Source organism: Saccopteryx bilineata, chromosome 4 (genome assembly GCF_036850765.1).
Source record: "Saccopteryx bilineata isolate mSacBil1 chromosome 4, mSacBil1_pri_phased_curated, whole genome shotgun sequence".
Classification (NCBI taxonomy): domain Eukaryota; kingdom Metazoa; phylum Chordata; class Mammalia; order Chiroptera; family Emballonuridae; genus Saccopteryx; species Saccopteryx bilineata.
This window is the reverse complement of record NC_089493.1, coordinates 26713071-26731173: the sequence shown is the minus strand read 5'-3', so window position 1 is coordinate 26731173 and position 18103 is coordinate 26713071. Positions and strand designations below refer to the sequence as shown.

General features: G+C 41.5%; 1 protein-coding gene across 4 annotated transcripts in view; it reads right to left on the bottom strand.

Annotated features, from left to right (window-relative positions):
- Window positions 1-1757: 1757 nt before the first annotated feature.
- LOC136336423 (acylphosphatase-1) overlaps window positions 1758-18103 on the bottom strand; it is a 47043-nt gene continuing 30697 nt past the window's right edge. For all 4 annotated transcript variants that reach the window (XM_066278091.1, XM_066278083.1, XM_066278082.1 and 1 more), the window contains 7 exons: window positions 15284-15355; window positions 13390-13501; window positions 11895-12054; window positions 6217-6240; window positions 6033-6111; window positions 3802-3953; window positions 1758-2587 (listed from right to left, as the gene is read on the bottom strand). In XM_066278091.1, the coding sequence (XP_066134188.1) occupies window positions 2465-2587; window positions 3802-3953; window positions 6033-6111; window positions 6217-6240; window positions 11895-12054; window positions 13390-13501; window positions 15284-15355 (722 nt within the window). In that variant the 3' untranslated portion in view covers window positions 1758-2464. The remainder of the gene's footprint in view (window positions 2588-3801; window positions 3954-6032; window positions 6112-6216; window positions 6241-11894; window positions 12055-13389; window positions 13502-15283; window positions 15356-18103) is intronic.

Below are 18103 nucleotides of genomic sequence, written 5' to 3'. Positions count from 1 at the left end.
GCCCAACAATATATATATATATATTTTTTAACCTTAGTTTCCCCCTCTGTAAAATGAAGAGAATACTACCACCTTATCTCATGGGTTAACTAAGAAACATGAATAAGATAGAAATGTAAAAATTATTTTGTAAACCTTAAAATTATAACAAAGATATCGTAATGAGCCTGGATAGAGCGTCGGACTGGGAAGTGGAGGACCCAGGTTCGAGACCCCGAGGTCGCCAGCTTGAGAGTGGACTCATCTGGTTTGAGCAGGGCTCACCAGCTTGAGCCCAAGGTCGCTGGCTTGAGCAAGGGATCACTCGCTCTGCTATTGCCCCGCGGTCAAGGCACATATGAGAAAACAATCAATGAACAACTAAGGTGCTGCAACGAAGAACTGATGCTTCTCATCTCTCTCCCTTCCTATCTGTCTGTCCCTATCTGTCCCTCTGTCTGTCTGTCACAACAACCAAAAAAAAGATATTGCAACGAGAATTTCCACTTCTGTATTTCCTGACTGGCCTACTCCAATTGGCCTTTGCATCAATGGAATTATTTTCTATGGATAAACTGGAAAATTTAAATGTATCTTTGCTCTTATGGCACCTGAGTTAAAAACAAAACAAAACAAAACCCTAACAGGCAATAATAAAAGTAATGTTAGATATTTTTGGTTAATAGTTAGGGTTTATGCTGATGCATGCCACTGAGTTCATAAATTATTAAAATAATTATCTCTTACATTGATTGATTCTGGCTAGCTAGGAAAATTGGTTACATAATTTATGGAGAACTTTTTCTAATCCTCTCTTATTCTCCAGAAAACAGTGCTTTGTGATTATAGCAAAACCTTTTGCAATTGCACCCCATCATCCTAATATGAGGTATTGTAACACTTTTTTTTTAATCCCACAAATTGGTCTGACCTAAAATGATTATGAAAACTCCCAGGACAGCTGGCCTCCATGTAGCTCTGGGGAGTGGAGACAGAGGTCAAGGCCAAGGCACCTCACTGGGCCTGGGGGCAGAGTCCCTGATAGTTTTGCAAATCCTCTGAAAACACCCTCCTCTCTAAGGTCATCTCTCCCATCTATGAAACCGTTTATGCGTATTTAGGAGAATAAAGAGCCTTTCTAGACAGTGGTGCCTATTCTTCAGGGTTCCAATTACGTAATTCTACAAGGAGCCCCTTGAAAACTAGTGAAGGCTTCCCTGAACGTTCTCTGAGGCACACGCTAATGAATGCAATACTTCACTGCTCCTGTAAGATTCACTGCAGGGCTGCTGGCAAACTCTTCTTCCATGAGCACAAATTTCTTTCCTGTATTGAAACACGAGGAAAGTAATTCCATTGATACAAAGGCCAGTTTGAGCAGGCTAGTCCGGAAACACAAAAGTGGAAATTCTCATTGCAACATCTTTTTCATTGTATAACATCCCAGTTGCAATAAATATTACCAGCTGGTTTTAGCTTTCTTTCCTTCTGTAAGACTTTAGTCTGTTCAGTCTTATTAACCAGAAATCAAGTCATCTAAATAGATGGGGGAAATACAAATTAAAAGTGGCATAACAAACATTTTCAGAAATACCTGAAATAAAATTATAGATATGCATACAGTAATAAAACCAATACATAATTTGAAAGGGACCAAAGAACCCTTGTCTCCTGAAGAAAATGTAGAGAACACATCTGGTTAGGCTGAAGGAATAAATGCTGCACTTTGATAAGAAAATTGCTTTCACATAAAGAGAAACTTTATAAAGTATAAAAACTCATATTTTAAAAACAAGTTCATAGTACTTTCATCATTTTACTGGTCTGAGATACCAACATCAGTCTGGGTTTTTTAAATGAAAACACAAAGAAAAGGGCTTTAATTTTTCTATCCTATCCTTGTTTGTCTTTATTGAGTGTTTATCTCTATAATAACCTAAGTACAGGCTTGATGGGAGACTGCAGAGAGCATTTTTACTGAGTGTAGAAAAACCCTATAGTCTGCACTTGGGATGGAAGACGCAGACGGGAGGGCGGGGACTCATAGAGGGGCCTTGGGCATCCAGGACGGTGGACCTGATTCCTAGGAGTTCAGCATCAGGTAAATTAACTTCAATGCAAATTATGAGGCTGGAAGAAATTGGAAAGCCAAAAAAAAAAAAAAATCCTACATCCCACTCCAAGAAAACCACAAACCAACCAATCAGACAGTCAGATAATTAATCATTAAATTTTATCCCTAAATAAGTTACAAAAAATAGATAATTTTGAGCAACCTCCAGTGTTCGTGAATGCAAATGAATGAAGTGTCCTCAGGTTTGAATTCCGTCTGGCTGCTCAACTAGAGGGACCATCCACTCGGAAGACTGACACGGTGCTCGTGCACCAGGCTGGCCCCGTTGACACTGGTGGTCCCTGCTCTCTATGCTGTCCGCTCAGAGGCACAGAGTCAGCATCTCTTTGATTCCTTACTGATCAATAATCCTCAGGGTGGCTCACAGGGAGGTGTGGATGCCTGCAGGCTCTGCCTTGTGTCACATCCTTCTGCTTTTCCAAAGAGACGCCAGGCTTGGGCCATTTTGCGAAGTTTTGCAAGATTGGGTTTAATCTAGGGGAAGGAAGAGAGTAACTCCAATTACCAGAATGAAAAGGCAAGTAGCATCTAAGTATGATATTTCCTCATTCTGGCTATTCAGATCTGTTTAGATTTCTAATTCTGGATTCAGAGAAGATTGTAGATTTTCTAGCAATAAGTGTGACTGAAAAGTTGAAGTCTAGATTCCCCTCTCTTCAGGAACAGGGACACAATGTTTTTTCATTATTCTATTGTCATGTGAAGCAAAAAGTTTTTAATGATGTAAAATCTACTGGATGAGTGAGAAAACACCAGTACCTGAAAACTCCATTCAAGGAAAGACTTCAGAGCCTTTGGCAGGAAAGGAAGCAAAAGGAAAGAATTTGGAAAGCAACACGGGCATTCTTACTATGTTCCTGTGTTCTGTTTCATTTAACATTGTAACAAGGACAGGGAATTAACTTGTTTTTATTGACTGATTTTAGAAAGAGAAAAGGGGGGGGGGAGAGAGAGAGAGAGAGAGAGAGAGAAACACTGATTTGTTGTTCCACTTATTTATGCATTCATTGGTTGACTCTTGTATGTGCCCTGACTGGGGATCAAACCCACAACCTTGGCATATTGGGATGAGGCTCTAACCAACTGAGCTATCCTACCAGGGTAAAATGCTCTTTAAATTAAATCACTCTGTGCCTTATTGTATTGTCAACATCATTGTTCCTGGGCTGCTGAGCAATCTGGGCCAAAGCCTAATGCGGAGATCTCCTAAGCTTGGTACCCCTGCCTGAAGATCCCCAAATCATAACTCTAGAGGTCCTTGGACATGGCTACCGTTTCCAGCAAGGTCACATTTTCCAGCAAGTACCATCAAGCAACTGGCGGTTTAGGTTACATTTGCCAGCAGTGAGTCTGTTCCCACCAGCTTTCAGTAACCCCAGAGCATCTCTGGTATCTGATCAAACCTAGACCCAGTAGGCAACAGATGTGCAGAATACGTCAGTTTGTACATGTGTTAAGCTTAAAATATACAAAGGCACCATGTGTATAATCTGTCCATTTAGCCTAAGCTCCATTTGAATTTGAGATAGAAGATGAAATGGCGAGACTTTCCATAAAACTTCCAATGTGTAATTTAAAAAAAATCTCCTGTTTTGGAAAGGATTAAGACAGGTTCCATATGGATAAAAGGATCTGGCAAAGGAAAAGCAGATAAACGTTGCTTCCTCTTCTGTTAGTCATTACGGTACCCGTTTCTCCTGCCCCAAGTGGTCTATGTCAGCTAACGGCAGCATGGAAGGCCTTCCGTGAGCACACTGGAACGGCAGCTGGCACCAGGACAGGGCTTCAATGAGGCGATAGCTCTCCTCCACGCTCAGGCCATCATTAAACTTAATGGCCCCTAAACGAAAGACAGAAACAAGCAGGTTATGGGGTCTATGGTGGGAAACTGATGCTACCCGGGGTCAGAGCCAAGTATCTGGGAAAGTGACGTATTTCCACGGCGTCTTTCATGTGACTTTAATGCGGCCTGAAGTTGGCACTTCCAGCCATGGATGAAGCTACAGCTCTAGCACTGACCTCTCTCTCAGCTTTTCCTTGGGGGGCCCTGGTCATTCTGATCCCAGTTGGGGACATTCTTTCACTTGTTACGACTTTGCTTTCAGAGTTTTTCTCAAAGAGACAAGTGTAATATTTTTGACTACTTTTTACAGGTTTATGAAATCAAGGTCATCTTCTGTCTGCAGCCAATCTATCACCAATATCTCTGATCATTTCCTACAATATCCATTTTATTTGCTTTTTTCTATTTCCATAATACTCTTCCTAATCTAAACTCTCATATTGTCAGAACCTGACTTTATGCATACATTAACTGACTGAGTCAACAAATATTTCTAAGTATATATTTTGAATTAGGGGGTATGCCAGGCAGTGAATGAAACAAGGGTCTTTGCTCTCATGAAGTTTATGATCCGATGGGTCTAACAGATAGACAAACATCAAACAAATTAATTACACAAAAATTTATATGATTAAATATTTTATATTATATATTTAAATTATAAAAGTATATGTACTATATAATATAGGGTATGAAAGAATATGAAACAGAAAAACCAAACCCAGTTTAGAAGGTCAGGGAAGGGTTTCCTGGCAAAATGATATTTAATCTGAGACTGAAGGTTACAAAAGACAAGAAGGAACTGGAAAGGCATTTCAGACGGAGGAAAAGGGCAAATGCAGAAGGAGCAGAAACCTAAGAACAAGGCTGAGGAAGCGGGTTGGGGCGTAAAGGGAAGGCGGAGGGAGAGGAAACCGGAGAGGCAGGGCCGGATCACCAAGCCCTGGCCGGCCATGGAGAAGAGTAACATTTTCATCCTAAGAGCGATGAACAGTGTTGACCCATTTTAGTCAGAAGAATGACATGCTTAGAGGAATGTTTCAAAAAGGTTCCTCAGGGTGCTGACGGAAGCAGCTCGAAGCAGAGCCAGGAAGGACGCGGGGTCTAAGTGAGAGGGCTCAGGTGGCAAGAAGTAGGGAGTAGCAATGGAAGCAGGTCACATCACGGAATTAAGACCCATTCTGAAGGCAGATGATGAAATCTGGTAATGGAGTCCGAACATACGAGGAGTAAAGAGAGGATAAAGGGGTGAAGGCAGTTAGGATATTTGCAGGAGACAAATTCATGAGTGACTATGGTTACTAAGCTGGAAAAGGCAGGAAGTGAAGAGAGAAGGTTGATGGAGAGAGATCAACAGAGGGAGGTGTCAGCAGACCGGAGCCCTTTGTGGTCCAATGACAGTTGCAGGGGATTCTGTAGCTGTCCGGATCCCGAAGGTAAGTTCCTCTGATCCCACTCTCTATATTTCATGATATTACTCTACTCGAGAACCCTCAATGATCCCAATGCCTTCTGTATAAAACCTAAAGGTTTTGTTGTGACCCTCTAGGTGTCTATTCTTTCTTACCAGCCAAATGTATTACTACTCTCTGCTGCACTTCATGTAATTAATTTGCTAATTTGCGCCCCTGGGTCTCTGCACAGGCTGTTTCCTTCCCCTGCAGTGAACTCTCCCTTCCATCCTGTGGCTCCATGTCCCTGGGCTCATTCAAAATGTACCTCCTCTAGGAGACACTCCTCCACTCACATAAGTGAGTCTGTATCATAGTCAAATACAGGGTGGGGCAAAAGTTGTCCATATGGAAAATCATACATTTATAAATAGTAATACAAGAAATAAAGAATAAATTGTTTTGCATATGCACAACTGTTGACCTACTTTTGCCCCACCCTGTATATGTGTTGGTACTTTGCTTTGTAAAAGGAATTTTTTAGTGTTCATTTTGAGTGTACTCAGTTTCTTGATCTAAACTGTTCCCTCCCAGAGGCGAGCAGTGACCGTGCCTTCTGCCGCTTTTATACTTGCTGCGCCCCTTAGCATGCAGGGGTGCGCCCAGCTGTGGTGCTGCATCTTACCGTGGCAGGCTTGAGATGCCAGCACCTTCTGGACAGTCAGTGGCAACGTCCCCTGGATGCCTCTTGTGGTCTGGAGTAGCTAATGCATAAACACATTCTTTATTAATGGGGAAAAGAAACAGGGCAATGATGTCTTCTGTGTGTGGTACATCTGTGTGAAACCCCCAATAAGAGAAAAGTTTACCTCCACTTGTTCTCGAATAAATTCCTACAAAGCGAAAAGGAAAACAGGCATTAATCTACTGTTATGTTATACTTGCCCTTTGATAGTTTACAAAATATCTGTTTTCTTCTTTAGAATATTACCCCTTCAGGAGAGTCCCAGCAATATGGCACTTAGGGACAAATAATTTGTTTTAAGGCACTTTAAATATGAAATACCAAGACAACTGAATAGAACTCTTACTGAATAGAGAATATATTTAACTGCTGAAACTTTCCCAGAAGTAGCTCATCAACTCAGAAGGTTATGTAACTGGTGAGAGTAGCCTTGATGATTCAACTGATTCTAAATATCAGGGAGGCACCTCTCTAAGAGGCTGATTGTATTCATAATCTCAACCAGAACAAGTGTAATGTTACACAGAAACAGAATAAATATACAAGAGTCATCAACACAACCGTGCACTCAGTATAACACTTGCTTAAATATCATAAACATAAGTAGTCACTTAGTTCCCAAAGGCAGGTTTTTTGTTTTGTTTTTAACGGTTCCCATCAGGTCAAAAAGCTTATTTTCAGACGCATTTTGTTGAGAAGTTTCTCCTCACTAGTATCTCTCTGTCCCAAGGACAGCCTTTTTTAAAGTTATATCCCTGCTGATGTTAATATCTACAAGAGGATATTTAAAGAAATTTAGAGCAGACACTATTTCATGCTACCAATCTGTTTAAACTCTGGAAGTAACTATTTTGAGATGGATTTCTTTTCCTAGAAATGGCTCTGTGTAAATTAGCTTCCTGAGATTACAACATGGGAGATTTTCTTTTTAAACCAGGCTCAGACAATTCTCTCCCTCCCTCATGCACACTCTTGTCCACCACGCCTATAAATGAGCAGTGCTACCGAGAGATTGCTGGCAGGTAACTATGTATTTTTTAAAGCACCTATTTTCCCAAACAAACCTAAACAGAAAGATGTCTCATAATACCTGACCCACTCTACAGGCATGTAGAAAGCACTCAATAAATGGAAGTATTATTTAAATAATAATAATAATAATAAAATATATATAAAAAATACCTGACTCACTAATAAAGCTTAGTGTGGACACAGACCAAACCTAACTTCTTTGCTATTCTCCTTGTGCTTGTATACCTGGGACTAGTAAAACAATAGTGTATAAGCCTGGGGGGGGGGGGGGACAGACCTATTCTCTGTTCATTTCATATTTCAATGGTTCAATTAATTCTAGATAAGTTAAATAATATATACATATATATATTTTAGCTAGGGAGAGAGAGAGAGAGAAAGACAGGGAGAGATGAGAAACATCAACTCGCAATTGCAGCACTTTAGTTGTTCATTGATTGCTTCTTATACTTGACTGGGGGGCTCCAGCCAAGCCAGAGGCCTTGGGCTCAAGCCAGTGACCATGGGGTCATTTCAATGAGCCCCTGCTCATGCTGGTGAGCCTGCACTCAAGCTGGATGAGCCCATACTCAAGTGGCGACCTCGGGATTTCGAACCCGGAACCTCAGAGTCCCAGGTTGACACTATCCATTGAGCCACCACCGATCAGGAGGTTAAATTAAATAATATGAAAATGGCTCATTCATTAGGCCACAGGATAGAACTTTATAGAAAGATGTATTAGCTATCTTTCAACTGCTAGGATCCAAGTAGCTACCTTTTCTTCAAGACATCAACATGATTTCAGCTTCTTCCAAAATCAACAGAATCCCTCCCGATCAGCCTGACTTAACGTAATCAAGATTTTCTGACACCATAAGCTTTGTTTCAACTTGAAGTAAACTCTTAACGAATAGTCTTTGAAGTTACTTTGGGAAAATATTTTATTATAATTTTCTGGTTAAATACTTAGGGGTTGAATTACAACAAAAGATTCTAAAAGATCCTATCTCTTGGATTTACGACAACTTGGAGGAGAGGCCTTGGAAAAATAAGCTATGTTGGGAGAAAGGACGGTGCTGAAAGCAAAGCAAAGGCTGTCTGATCAAAGTGCAGTTTGGAAAGAGTAAAATCAAGGTAGCCCCAAAATTCTTCCTCTGTATGCAGCCAAAGTTCCCAAAAGACTCATATACTCAGCTCCACTTCTGCTCCCTTCACTCATTCCCTGACCCATAGCAATCTGTCTTCAGCCCCACCTGACTCCCAGGAAATGATCCCACAGGGTAATCAATGTCCTTGTAATAGCCAAATCCAACTTGTGATTATTGACCGTTCCCATGTTGCTTGGAACTTCCCTTGGCTTTGGCAATATAACTTTCCCATCTCCTCCTCCCTCGCTGACCAAATAAATTCAAAGACCCTTTCCAGTTTCTTGTTCAGCAGCGGCCTTCCTTCCAGACCTTTGCTAAAACATGTATACCTGGAATGCCGGTGTTCCACGAGCTGCACCCTTCGTTCTTGTCTCTTTTTGTCTTCACGCTTTCCATGGACAACCCCACTTCCTTTAGACCCTTGCCAGCTTCTGATATATCAAAATATATACACTGCTAACTCCCTAATAGAGATAGGTAGTCCAGCCTTCTTGCCTAAGTGCCAGATCTTTACATCTACCTATGTACTAGACGTCCCCTCTTGGAGGCACATTCAGGGTCCCTGAACTGAGGCTGAGACTCGAACTCCCAGACAGGTGTACTCCTCCTCTCCGACTTCCTTCTTCGGTCAGTGGCACCACCCTCCTTCCACTCACCCGAGTAAGAACCCTCAAATCATTACTTATCTGTTCTTTATCCCTTTTATATTCCATTGATTGCCAAGGCTTCTTGATTCTGTCTTCCAAACAGTTTCAAATATGTTCCTCCTCTACATTACCACTGCTATTGACTTTGTCTAGTCTTCTATTTGAACCAGTACGTAACAACCTCTCCCTGCCCGCCAAAAAAAAAAAAAAAAAAAAAAAGGAAAAAAAAGAAAAAGAATATTTTCAAAATACTGAGGAATAACCAACAATATGAGATTCTATTTTTAGCTAGACATGCAAGTGTAAAGGCAAAACATTTTCAAAGACAGTTTATCATTAATGGACTCCTTTGTGTGTGTGTGTGTGTATGTGTGTATGACAGAGACAGAGAGAGGGACAGACAGACAGGAAGGGAGAGAGATGAGAAGCATCAGTTCTTCCTTGCGGCACCTTAGTTGTTCATTGATTGCTTTCTCATATGTGCCTTGACCGGGAGGCTATAGCAGACCGAGTGACCCCTTACTCAAGCCAGCGACCTTGGGCTTCAAGCTGGTGAGCCTTGCTCAAACCAGATGAGCCTGGCTGAAGCTGGTGCCTTGGAGTTTTGAACCTGGGTCCTCCGCATCCCAGTTTGATGCTCTATCTACTGCACCACCACCCAGTCAGGCTAATGGACTCTTAAAAGAAGAACTTTTAAGCACGATGCAGTGTGTAGAGGGTGTTATATTGAGTATGACGCTTGTAACCATGTCCACACAATAAATTAAAATTTTTTAATTAAAAAGAAAGGACTTCTAAGAGATTTACCCCATTGAAAAGAAACTGGCCTGACCAGGTGGTGGTGCAATGGATAGAGTGTCAAACTGGGACACAGAGGACCCATGCTTAAAACTCGAGGTCGCCAGCTTGAGCATGGGCTCATCCCGCTTGAGCGCAGGCTCATCCGGCTTGAGCGCAGGTTCACTGGCTTGAGTGTGGGATCATAGACATGACCCCACAGTCGCTGGCTTGAGCAAGGGGTCACTCACTCTACTGTAGCCCCCGCCCCCCATCAAAGCACTTATGAGAAAGCAATCAATGAACAAGTAAGGAGACTAAGGAGCTGCAACGAAGAATTGATGCTTCTCATCTCTCCCCCTTTCTGTCTGTCTGTCCCTATCTGTCCCTCTCTGTCTCTGTCGCAAAAACAAAAAAAAGGAAAGAAAGTAACTGAACACAAAGGATGCAAGATGCAACAGTGAAAAAAACGCTGTTAAACAATTCTGGTTAACCTAAATATTGACTATAAAATGAATGACTCCCAGGGGGATTAAAAACAAGTAGATTAAAACAGGCAGCACAGGGATGATGGGAGGGAGTGATGGCTGACTTTTGTGTAGTTTAGCAAGAAAACAGAGAAACAAATTACTTTTAAATTATGTTACATATACAAATTCAAATTTCTAAGCCAGTAGGAAAGAAAAAGAGAAATAAAGAAAACACTAATAGGAAACAGGGATAAAAGGCAACAAAGACAAGATAAATTATGTTTGTTGTTAAAAAAAAAAAAAAGGAACAAATTAAAAAGTAACGGGCCTCTTCAACACCCACAATGCCGCGTCCTAGCAGCAGCTTTCCGACCTTTCCCAAACGTGTGTACATGTGGTCACATTTAAAATGCCATGCGAAAATGTTTCTCACTCTTTCTAACTGGCTACCTACAGGACGAAATGCAAACTACTTAGCAGAATATGTTAAATCCCTTTATGATTTGGTCCTGACGACCTATCTCGCCTCACCTGGTCCCAGCACAACCCTATATGCAGCTCAGTTTGAATCACATGTATCGGAAGTTCCCTAAACACAGGATCTGAGGCAAGTCTGATCTCTGTTGCTCTGTCTAGAATGCCCTTCTCCTCCCCTCTGTATCTGGCAGGCTCCTGATGTTTTATAGGACATTTTCTAAAAAGGAAAGGAAGCCTGACCAGGTGGTGGCGCAGTGGATAGAGCGTTGGACTGGGATGTGGAAGACCCAGGTTCGAGACCCCGAGGTCGCCAGCTTGAGCATGGGCTCATCTGGCTTGAGCAAAAATTCACCAGCTTGGACCCAAGGTCACTGGCTCAAGCTAGGGGTTACTCGGTCTGCTGAAGGCCCACGGTCAAGGTACATATGAGAAAGCAATCAATGAACAACTAAGATGTCGCAATGCGCAATGAAAAACTAATGATTGATGCTTCTCATCTCTCCGTCCCTGTCTATCTCTCACTCTGACACTCTCTCTGTCTCTAAAAAAAAGGAAAAGGCCCTGGCCGGTTGGTTCAGCGGTTGAGCGTCGGCCTGGCATGCAGGGATCCGGGTTCGATTCCCGGCCAGGGCACATAGGAGAAGCGCTCATTTGCTTCTCCACCCCCCCCTCTTTCCTCTCTGTCTCTCTCTTCCCCTCCCGCAGCCAAGGCTCCATTGGAGCAAAGATGGCCCGGGCGCTGGGGATGGCTCCTTGGCCTCTGCCCCAGGCGCTAGAGTGGCTCTGGTCGCAGCAGAGCGACGCCCCGGAGGGGCAGAGCATCGCCCCCTGGTAGGCAGAGCTTCGCCCCTGGTGGGCGTGCTGGGTGCATCCCGGTCGGGTGCATGCGGGAGTCTGTCTGACTGTCTCTCCCCGTTTCCAGCTTCAGAAAAATACAAAAAAACAAACAAAAAAAAAAAAAAAAAAAGGAAAAAAAACCCAGCTTTTCCGTGACAGTTTCCTTGACTTCAACTGTCCTGGGCAGAGTAATCAATTTGCATTTCCATAGCCCTTCTAAACATACTTCAAACTGCCCAGGTTTCACTGTATTTTAATCACTTAAAGGTCCTTCTTCCTCACCTTGCTAATTCATCTTTGACTCTCTTGCACCTGGCACACAGCAGTTAGTTCATAAATGTTTACTGAATAAAAGGTGAATAGAGAGAGTTTCTAAACAAAATAGGAGGTTACTAACACTCAGCAATTTCAATTTCTGCAACTGTGTCTTACCTCCACGATACTTTTGGTCACAGTAGATCTTCCTCTTCGAAGTTCATTGGCTTCTCTTTCTGCAAAACAGAGTGGTACTTTTCCTACAAGTACCAGAGAATCACCAGTGTCCGGAAACGTAACTCCAAGGCCCAGATCTTCCAGGTTTTCGTGGTAACACCTAAAGAGAGAGCCTCAAATGTAATATTACAACCTCAAATGAACGTAAAAGTATTACTTCCTTCACATTTCACTACTGGTTCCAAAAACCTGGTCGTTTCTCAAAAGCTGTCATAAGTGCCTGACAAAGTGGTGGCGCAGTGGATAGAGCATCGGACTGGGATGCAGAGGACCCAGGTTCGAGACCCCGAGGTCGCCAGCTTGAGCATGGGCTCATCTGGTTTGAGCAAGGTCGCTGGCTCCAGCAAGGGTTTATTCGATTTGCTGTAGCCCCACGGTCAAGGCACATATGAGAAAGCAATCAATGAACTAAGGTGTCGCAACGAAAAACTAATGATTGATGCTTCTCATCTCTCTCTGTTCCTGTCTGTCTGTCCCTATCTATCCCTCTCTCTGACTCTCTCTCTGTCTCTGTAAAAAAAAAAAAAAAGGCTGTCATAAGCTTTATAAGTTATACTCAAATGTTTTTCTTACATTTATGAGTGTTTAGGATTTTATTACTAAATTTCCTTTTTGAATTATAGTAATCTTTTTTTTTTTCTTTTCCATTGAGGGAATTTACTTCTAAGTCTTGTTCCTAAGTTTTAATTTTTCACTGAGCAATTGCTAACTTCTCGTGCTGGCACTTACAAAAGTCTGGCACAAATGAAGGGGCTGAGAGTGTTTGGAATCAGCATGAAAGCAGGGAGGTAATTAACAGCCCCAGGAACTGAGAAGTCCTGATTAATGGGATGTAAATAAATGGATCTGCCTCTAATATAAATCATACCCCAGGGAGAAGGCATATTCCAAAACCTGAAGTAAATTCAGAGATAATCCTCTCTTTCATTTCCAATAAGCTGTGTTGCCCAAAAGTGGGAAAAGGACCCATGCTGTGACTCATGATAGGCTTTGCCCCTTCCTTGTGGCCCAGTGTTCTACTTCTTTGCCATTGTGATTATGATAATGAAAACTAGGGATCTAGAATGCACCAGGGCAAAGCAGAATGGAAGCAATTACTGCAGTGACTTTGCTTTCAGAAACAGCACAGCATAAACACTGCCCGTTCCAAAGAATGGTAAGAATATTCTAAGCCAACTGCTGGAAAAAATTATCAGGAAAACTCTATCCTATACTCAGCAGCTGTGATATAGTGGAAAGAACAGCATGTGGAGTCAGACTGTATCTGAGTGCCCACTCCACCCCTTAATCGTTGTTACGACCGTGAACAAGTCACATAACCTCTCTTAGTCTCAGGTGTCTCATACAAAAAAAAAAGGAACAACAGTTATGTTTCTACTTCACAAAACTGTGAATATTTACACTATCAACATCATGTGCGCATGGTGGTACTAACCGTAGGAGTCTCCTTTGTTCCTCCGTTACTGTTATCTCTAGTGGAGGACTTACAGTGGAAGACAGTAATCTCTTCCGACCAGAGCCTTGTGGCTGTTGTTTCTCATAGGAATCTATTGGGAGAAAGATGAATGGGATAAGAGTAGGAAGTCTTCTAGATTCAGATATAAATGAAGCACGGTAAGACAGCCATGTAATTACTACAGCGCTTAGCAGTGTGTGCAATGTACAGTTTTAGGCTTTGAATTTCCATTATTAAAGTAAAACTAGCAAATATCCAGTCTGTTTATTCATTTTAGCAGTATTTTCAAAAATAAGAAATATTAAGACTTAAGTCTTACATGCAAATGAACACTGCAATGTTCCTGTAGATAGTCGATAAATGTGACTTTAGTAACAGAGGTGAATAATGTGAATGACTAAGGAAATAAAATGGGTTTACTATATCATCCTGTGGCTCAAGAAGGCTTTCCCATCCTTCAGAAGGGGTTCCCCATCTCTGAAGAGACTTAGGCCAGTAGAACTATTCTCAAATGGTCCAGGGCCTATAGCAAATAAGTTTTTCCAACACTGCCTCTTACTATATCTTTTCCAACAATTAGGTAGGTCTTCATTTTACAAGGAAAAATGAACATGGAACTAACATCACTGAGATATCTCCCGAGGTCCTCACCTAACTCTTTGACATTAGATCCTTCATTACTTGACCATAGGAGTAAAGCAGGGGTCCCCAAACTTTTTACACAGGGGGCCAGTTCACTGTCCCTCAGACTGTTGGAGGGCCAGACTATAAAAAAAATATGAACAAATCCCTGTGCACATTGCACATATCTTATTTTAAAGTAGAAAAACAAAACGGGAACAAATACAATATTTAAAATAAAGAATGAGTAAATTTAAATCAACAAACTGACCATTATTTCAATGGGAACTATGCTCCTCTCACTGACCACCAATGAAAGAGGTGCCCCTTCTGGAAGTGCTGCGAGGGCCAGATAAATGGCCTCAGGGGGCCGCATGCGGCCCGCGGGCCAGAGTTTGGGGACCCCTGGAGTAAAGATTTTCCTGGTATTTTACCTCTTGGGGGACACTGCTTCATGATGAGAAAAGGGCAGTGAAGATGAAAAGGCACATACTGACTTTGGAAGAAAACATAACAAATTAGATACTGGCTGCCTCTGGGGAGAGAAAGTAGGTGGGATGAGGGACACAGTTACAAAGAAGACTTTATTATATTCCCCTTTATACCTTTCAGAACCTATTTGATTATACTACCTAGTCAACACACACTTTAAAATAAAAACAATGTATTGGGCCTTCTGAGCTGTTGGTGGTCTCTGCCTGATGAACCGTGAAGAAGGAACACTGAGATATCAGGGCTTGTGGAGCAGCACATGTTTGTGCTGACGTCATAACGCAGCAGCCTAACCCTTACACAGCCGGTCCCGAGAGGCGATGCTAGCTACACAGCAAATGTATCTCCAACCATGTAAGAGCCACACGTTTGAATTAGGAAAGTGAATGATGACATTCTTTCAGTGATAAAAGAAGCCAAACCAGAGTACTGAATCTTAATTTTAAAAAATGGGTTTTTTTCCAGTGGAAAAAAGAGGGAGAGAAAGGCAGAAGAGGGGTAGGGGAAGGAGCAGGAAGCATCAACTCGTAGTAGTTGCTTCTCGTATGTGCCTTGACCGGGCAAGCCCAGGGTTTCAAGCCGGTGACCTTAGCATTCCAGGTCGACACTTTATCCACTGTGCCACCACAGGTCAGGCTCAACTTAATTTTTTTTAAACATACAATTCATTTTCCTCAACAGTCACGGTTAGAAAAACTCTTTCAGGTATACTAATTCTGCTGAGAGTCTCAAATCTTTTCTAGTCCAAACAGATCCTTACCTGTAATAAGCTGCTCCAGACGGACACGCTCATGGGCAGCATGCTGATCCACCAAGACGAGCAAATTTCCACCTAGAAGATCACCAAGGATTACTGGAGCCTCAAATGACCAGACCAGGATGAAAATAATCGTGTAGTGAGGGAGAAAAACGTTCATTCAAACAGTCAAGGAGGTGAGCATAAGAGAAACATACTGAGTAGGAACAACTATCCTTTATTTCCTAAAAATATCAAGTCATGGGGAGAACTACAATAATGAAAAACTCTTTAGTTCATTAATATTTCATTTATGAAACAAGGTTAAAGCCCTACATTTTAATCTTTAAATACTGATTTTGCTTTATTAATTCAAATTTGATACAATGATGGATCATTAAACAATACGTTATTATAATTGGCTGAGTTTGGTTTGCAAGCTACACTGGAACCCATGAAGAATGTAATTCTGCTACACTTTAGATCAGAGGTTCGGAAAATTTTTTTCCATGAAGGGCTGGAGAATAAATGTTTCAGGCTTCTGGGACACATGGTTTCTGTCACAACTACTCATTTTGAACCAAAGCAGCCATAGACAATACGCAAATACTGCAGCTCTGTTCCCATAAAATTTTATATGCGTAATTGTAATGTGTCAAAAATATTCTTCTGCTGCTTTTCCCCAAACATTTCAAAATGTAAAAACCATTCTTATCTACCAGCTGTACAAAAGCAGGTGATGGCTGGACCTGGCCCACCCGTCACAGTTTGCCTTGATCTTCTCAAAGTTTGATGGGTGTTCAAATCCCCGAGGGATCTTACTAAAATGCAGGCTCTGATTCAGCAGGTTACGGGTGGGACACAAGCTTCTGCAATTCCCATAAACTCCCAGGTGACGATGCTACTTAGACTTTCAGTAGCAAGACTTTTGACGCTCAAGTGCAAGAGAGGAGGCAGAATGTCCTGACCCCAAAAGCCAAAACTAATATTTTTCCCAGTAACAGGAGGACTGAGTCTCACATTACTACATCTTTTTAGCTTGTAAGTTTAATACTTTTGGCCAAAGGGTTGAGGTTTATTGCTATTGATTATACTAAAATAAAAGTTCTTCTCTTGAATTTGATCAAAACAGATAATGCCTGTCTTGTTTCTACAATATGACACTCTCAAATCCAGGGCATGGGAGCTTAAGATTTAAAGAAAAGAAGGAAGCAATTTTTCTGACAGCATGTGCAACCACAGAAACAAGCCCCAAAATGTTGAATTTTAAACTCCTTTGAGGATAGGAGGAGTTGCAGCTGGTTGTGATGAATACTAGACGTCCTGTACTGGGCAAGCCAATGGAATAAATAATAAATTGTGAGGGAGTAATCTCAAATTTGAAACTAGAGCAAATGTGGATTACCAAGAGTCAGTGACCCTAAAAAATTCAATCCTATACCTGACTCTGGAGGAATGGTTTATAGTATACACAGTGTTCACAACCTTTTTCATTTCTTGAATGAAGCAGAATACAGGAAGGTAATTTACTAGTGCTTGAAGCTGTATTTTAAATATTTCAACACAACACAAGAGAATACAAGTGGCACAGGGGCAAGATTTTTGTCTGTTACATTCCCAGCATGTATAACAGCAATCGGGTGTATAACAGGCACTCAGTAATTATTTACAGAATAAATGCATGAATCTTTATTCTTTAGGGTATCATAACTTAACAACTACATTTTACTGTAGGTGAAAACATGCCATAGAAATGCAAATATATGATAATAATTTCACTATAATTTAAAACAATAATATATTTGTCCATTACAGAAATATATTTAGATATTAAAATATAAGTAAGTTAGTTACAGGAATAAGTTGCTTTTGGTACTGATGAGCAACAGTAAAAACACATTTTGATTTAGGAAAATGTATTTATAAGAGTACTCTTTGGTGGCAGCTGACCAATACAGTGATCATATAGAATCTGAAGAGAAATTTAAATAGGGCCCTTTTGTTTCTTTGAACATCTACAGGTTTTATGGCTACGCTCATCTCAGGGGTCATTACTAGAGATTTGGATAGAAACAGCAATACTTTAATTTGACCTTTAGTAATTCCATATATTTATGATAATTATGATAGGATTTTGGTTAATTTCCCTTTGATCTATGAAGACATTTATTAGACAAGTCTACACTATAAACAGCACAAATGGGAATATTTGAAATACAGAGAGAATTAACTGCTTTCAAACTGCCAAAGCACTTGCCTGCAGGTCTGCCCTTCTGGAGCCAACTCCTCCGCTGTGCCAGGGCTCTCGGCCCCTCGGGGGCTCTTCCGCAGCCTTACAGTACCAAGCATTGTAAGTGTGCTTACAGAAAAGAAAAACGCCTTCTCTCCCCCGCCCCCTCTTTAAGTCCCTCTCTCCCAGGTCAGATTTTTGAGTCTCTCCTTGAAATTATCCCTCTTTTCTGAAACAGACCTCATGTGAAGTCCCTGACTCCCACTGTCACAAAACTGAACAGAAAATTTTGGTCCTCATCTTACTTAACCTCTTGGCAGCATTTATACATGAAATCTCCTCTTTGCAACACAACCTTCGTCTACTTTCCTTTTATTTCTCTAGCTAGAGAGAAAACAGAGAATAGGTTCCTTCACAGCCTCTTTTGCTGGCTCACCCTTTTCTGATGAGCTGTTATGTGCTGGAATGATTCTAGACTCAGAATCTCTTCTCCTTACCCTTCACTCTTTTCTAGGTAATCAAGTTACACACGCGAGTTCAAAGACCGGCTTTACGCCGACAACTTGTCAGAATGCTCTTCTCGTCCCAACCCTGTGATACCCAACCACACTCTT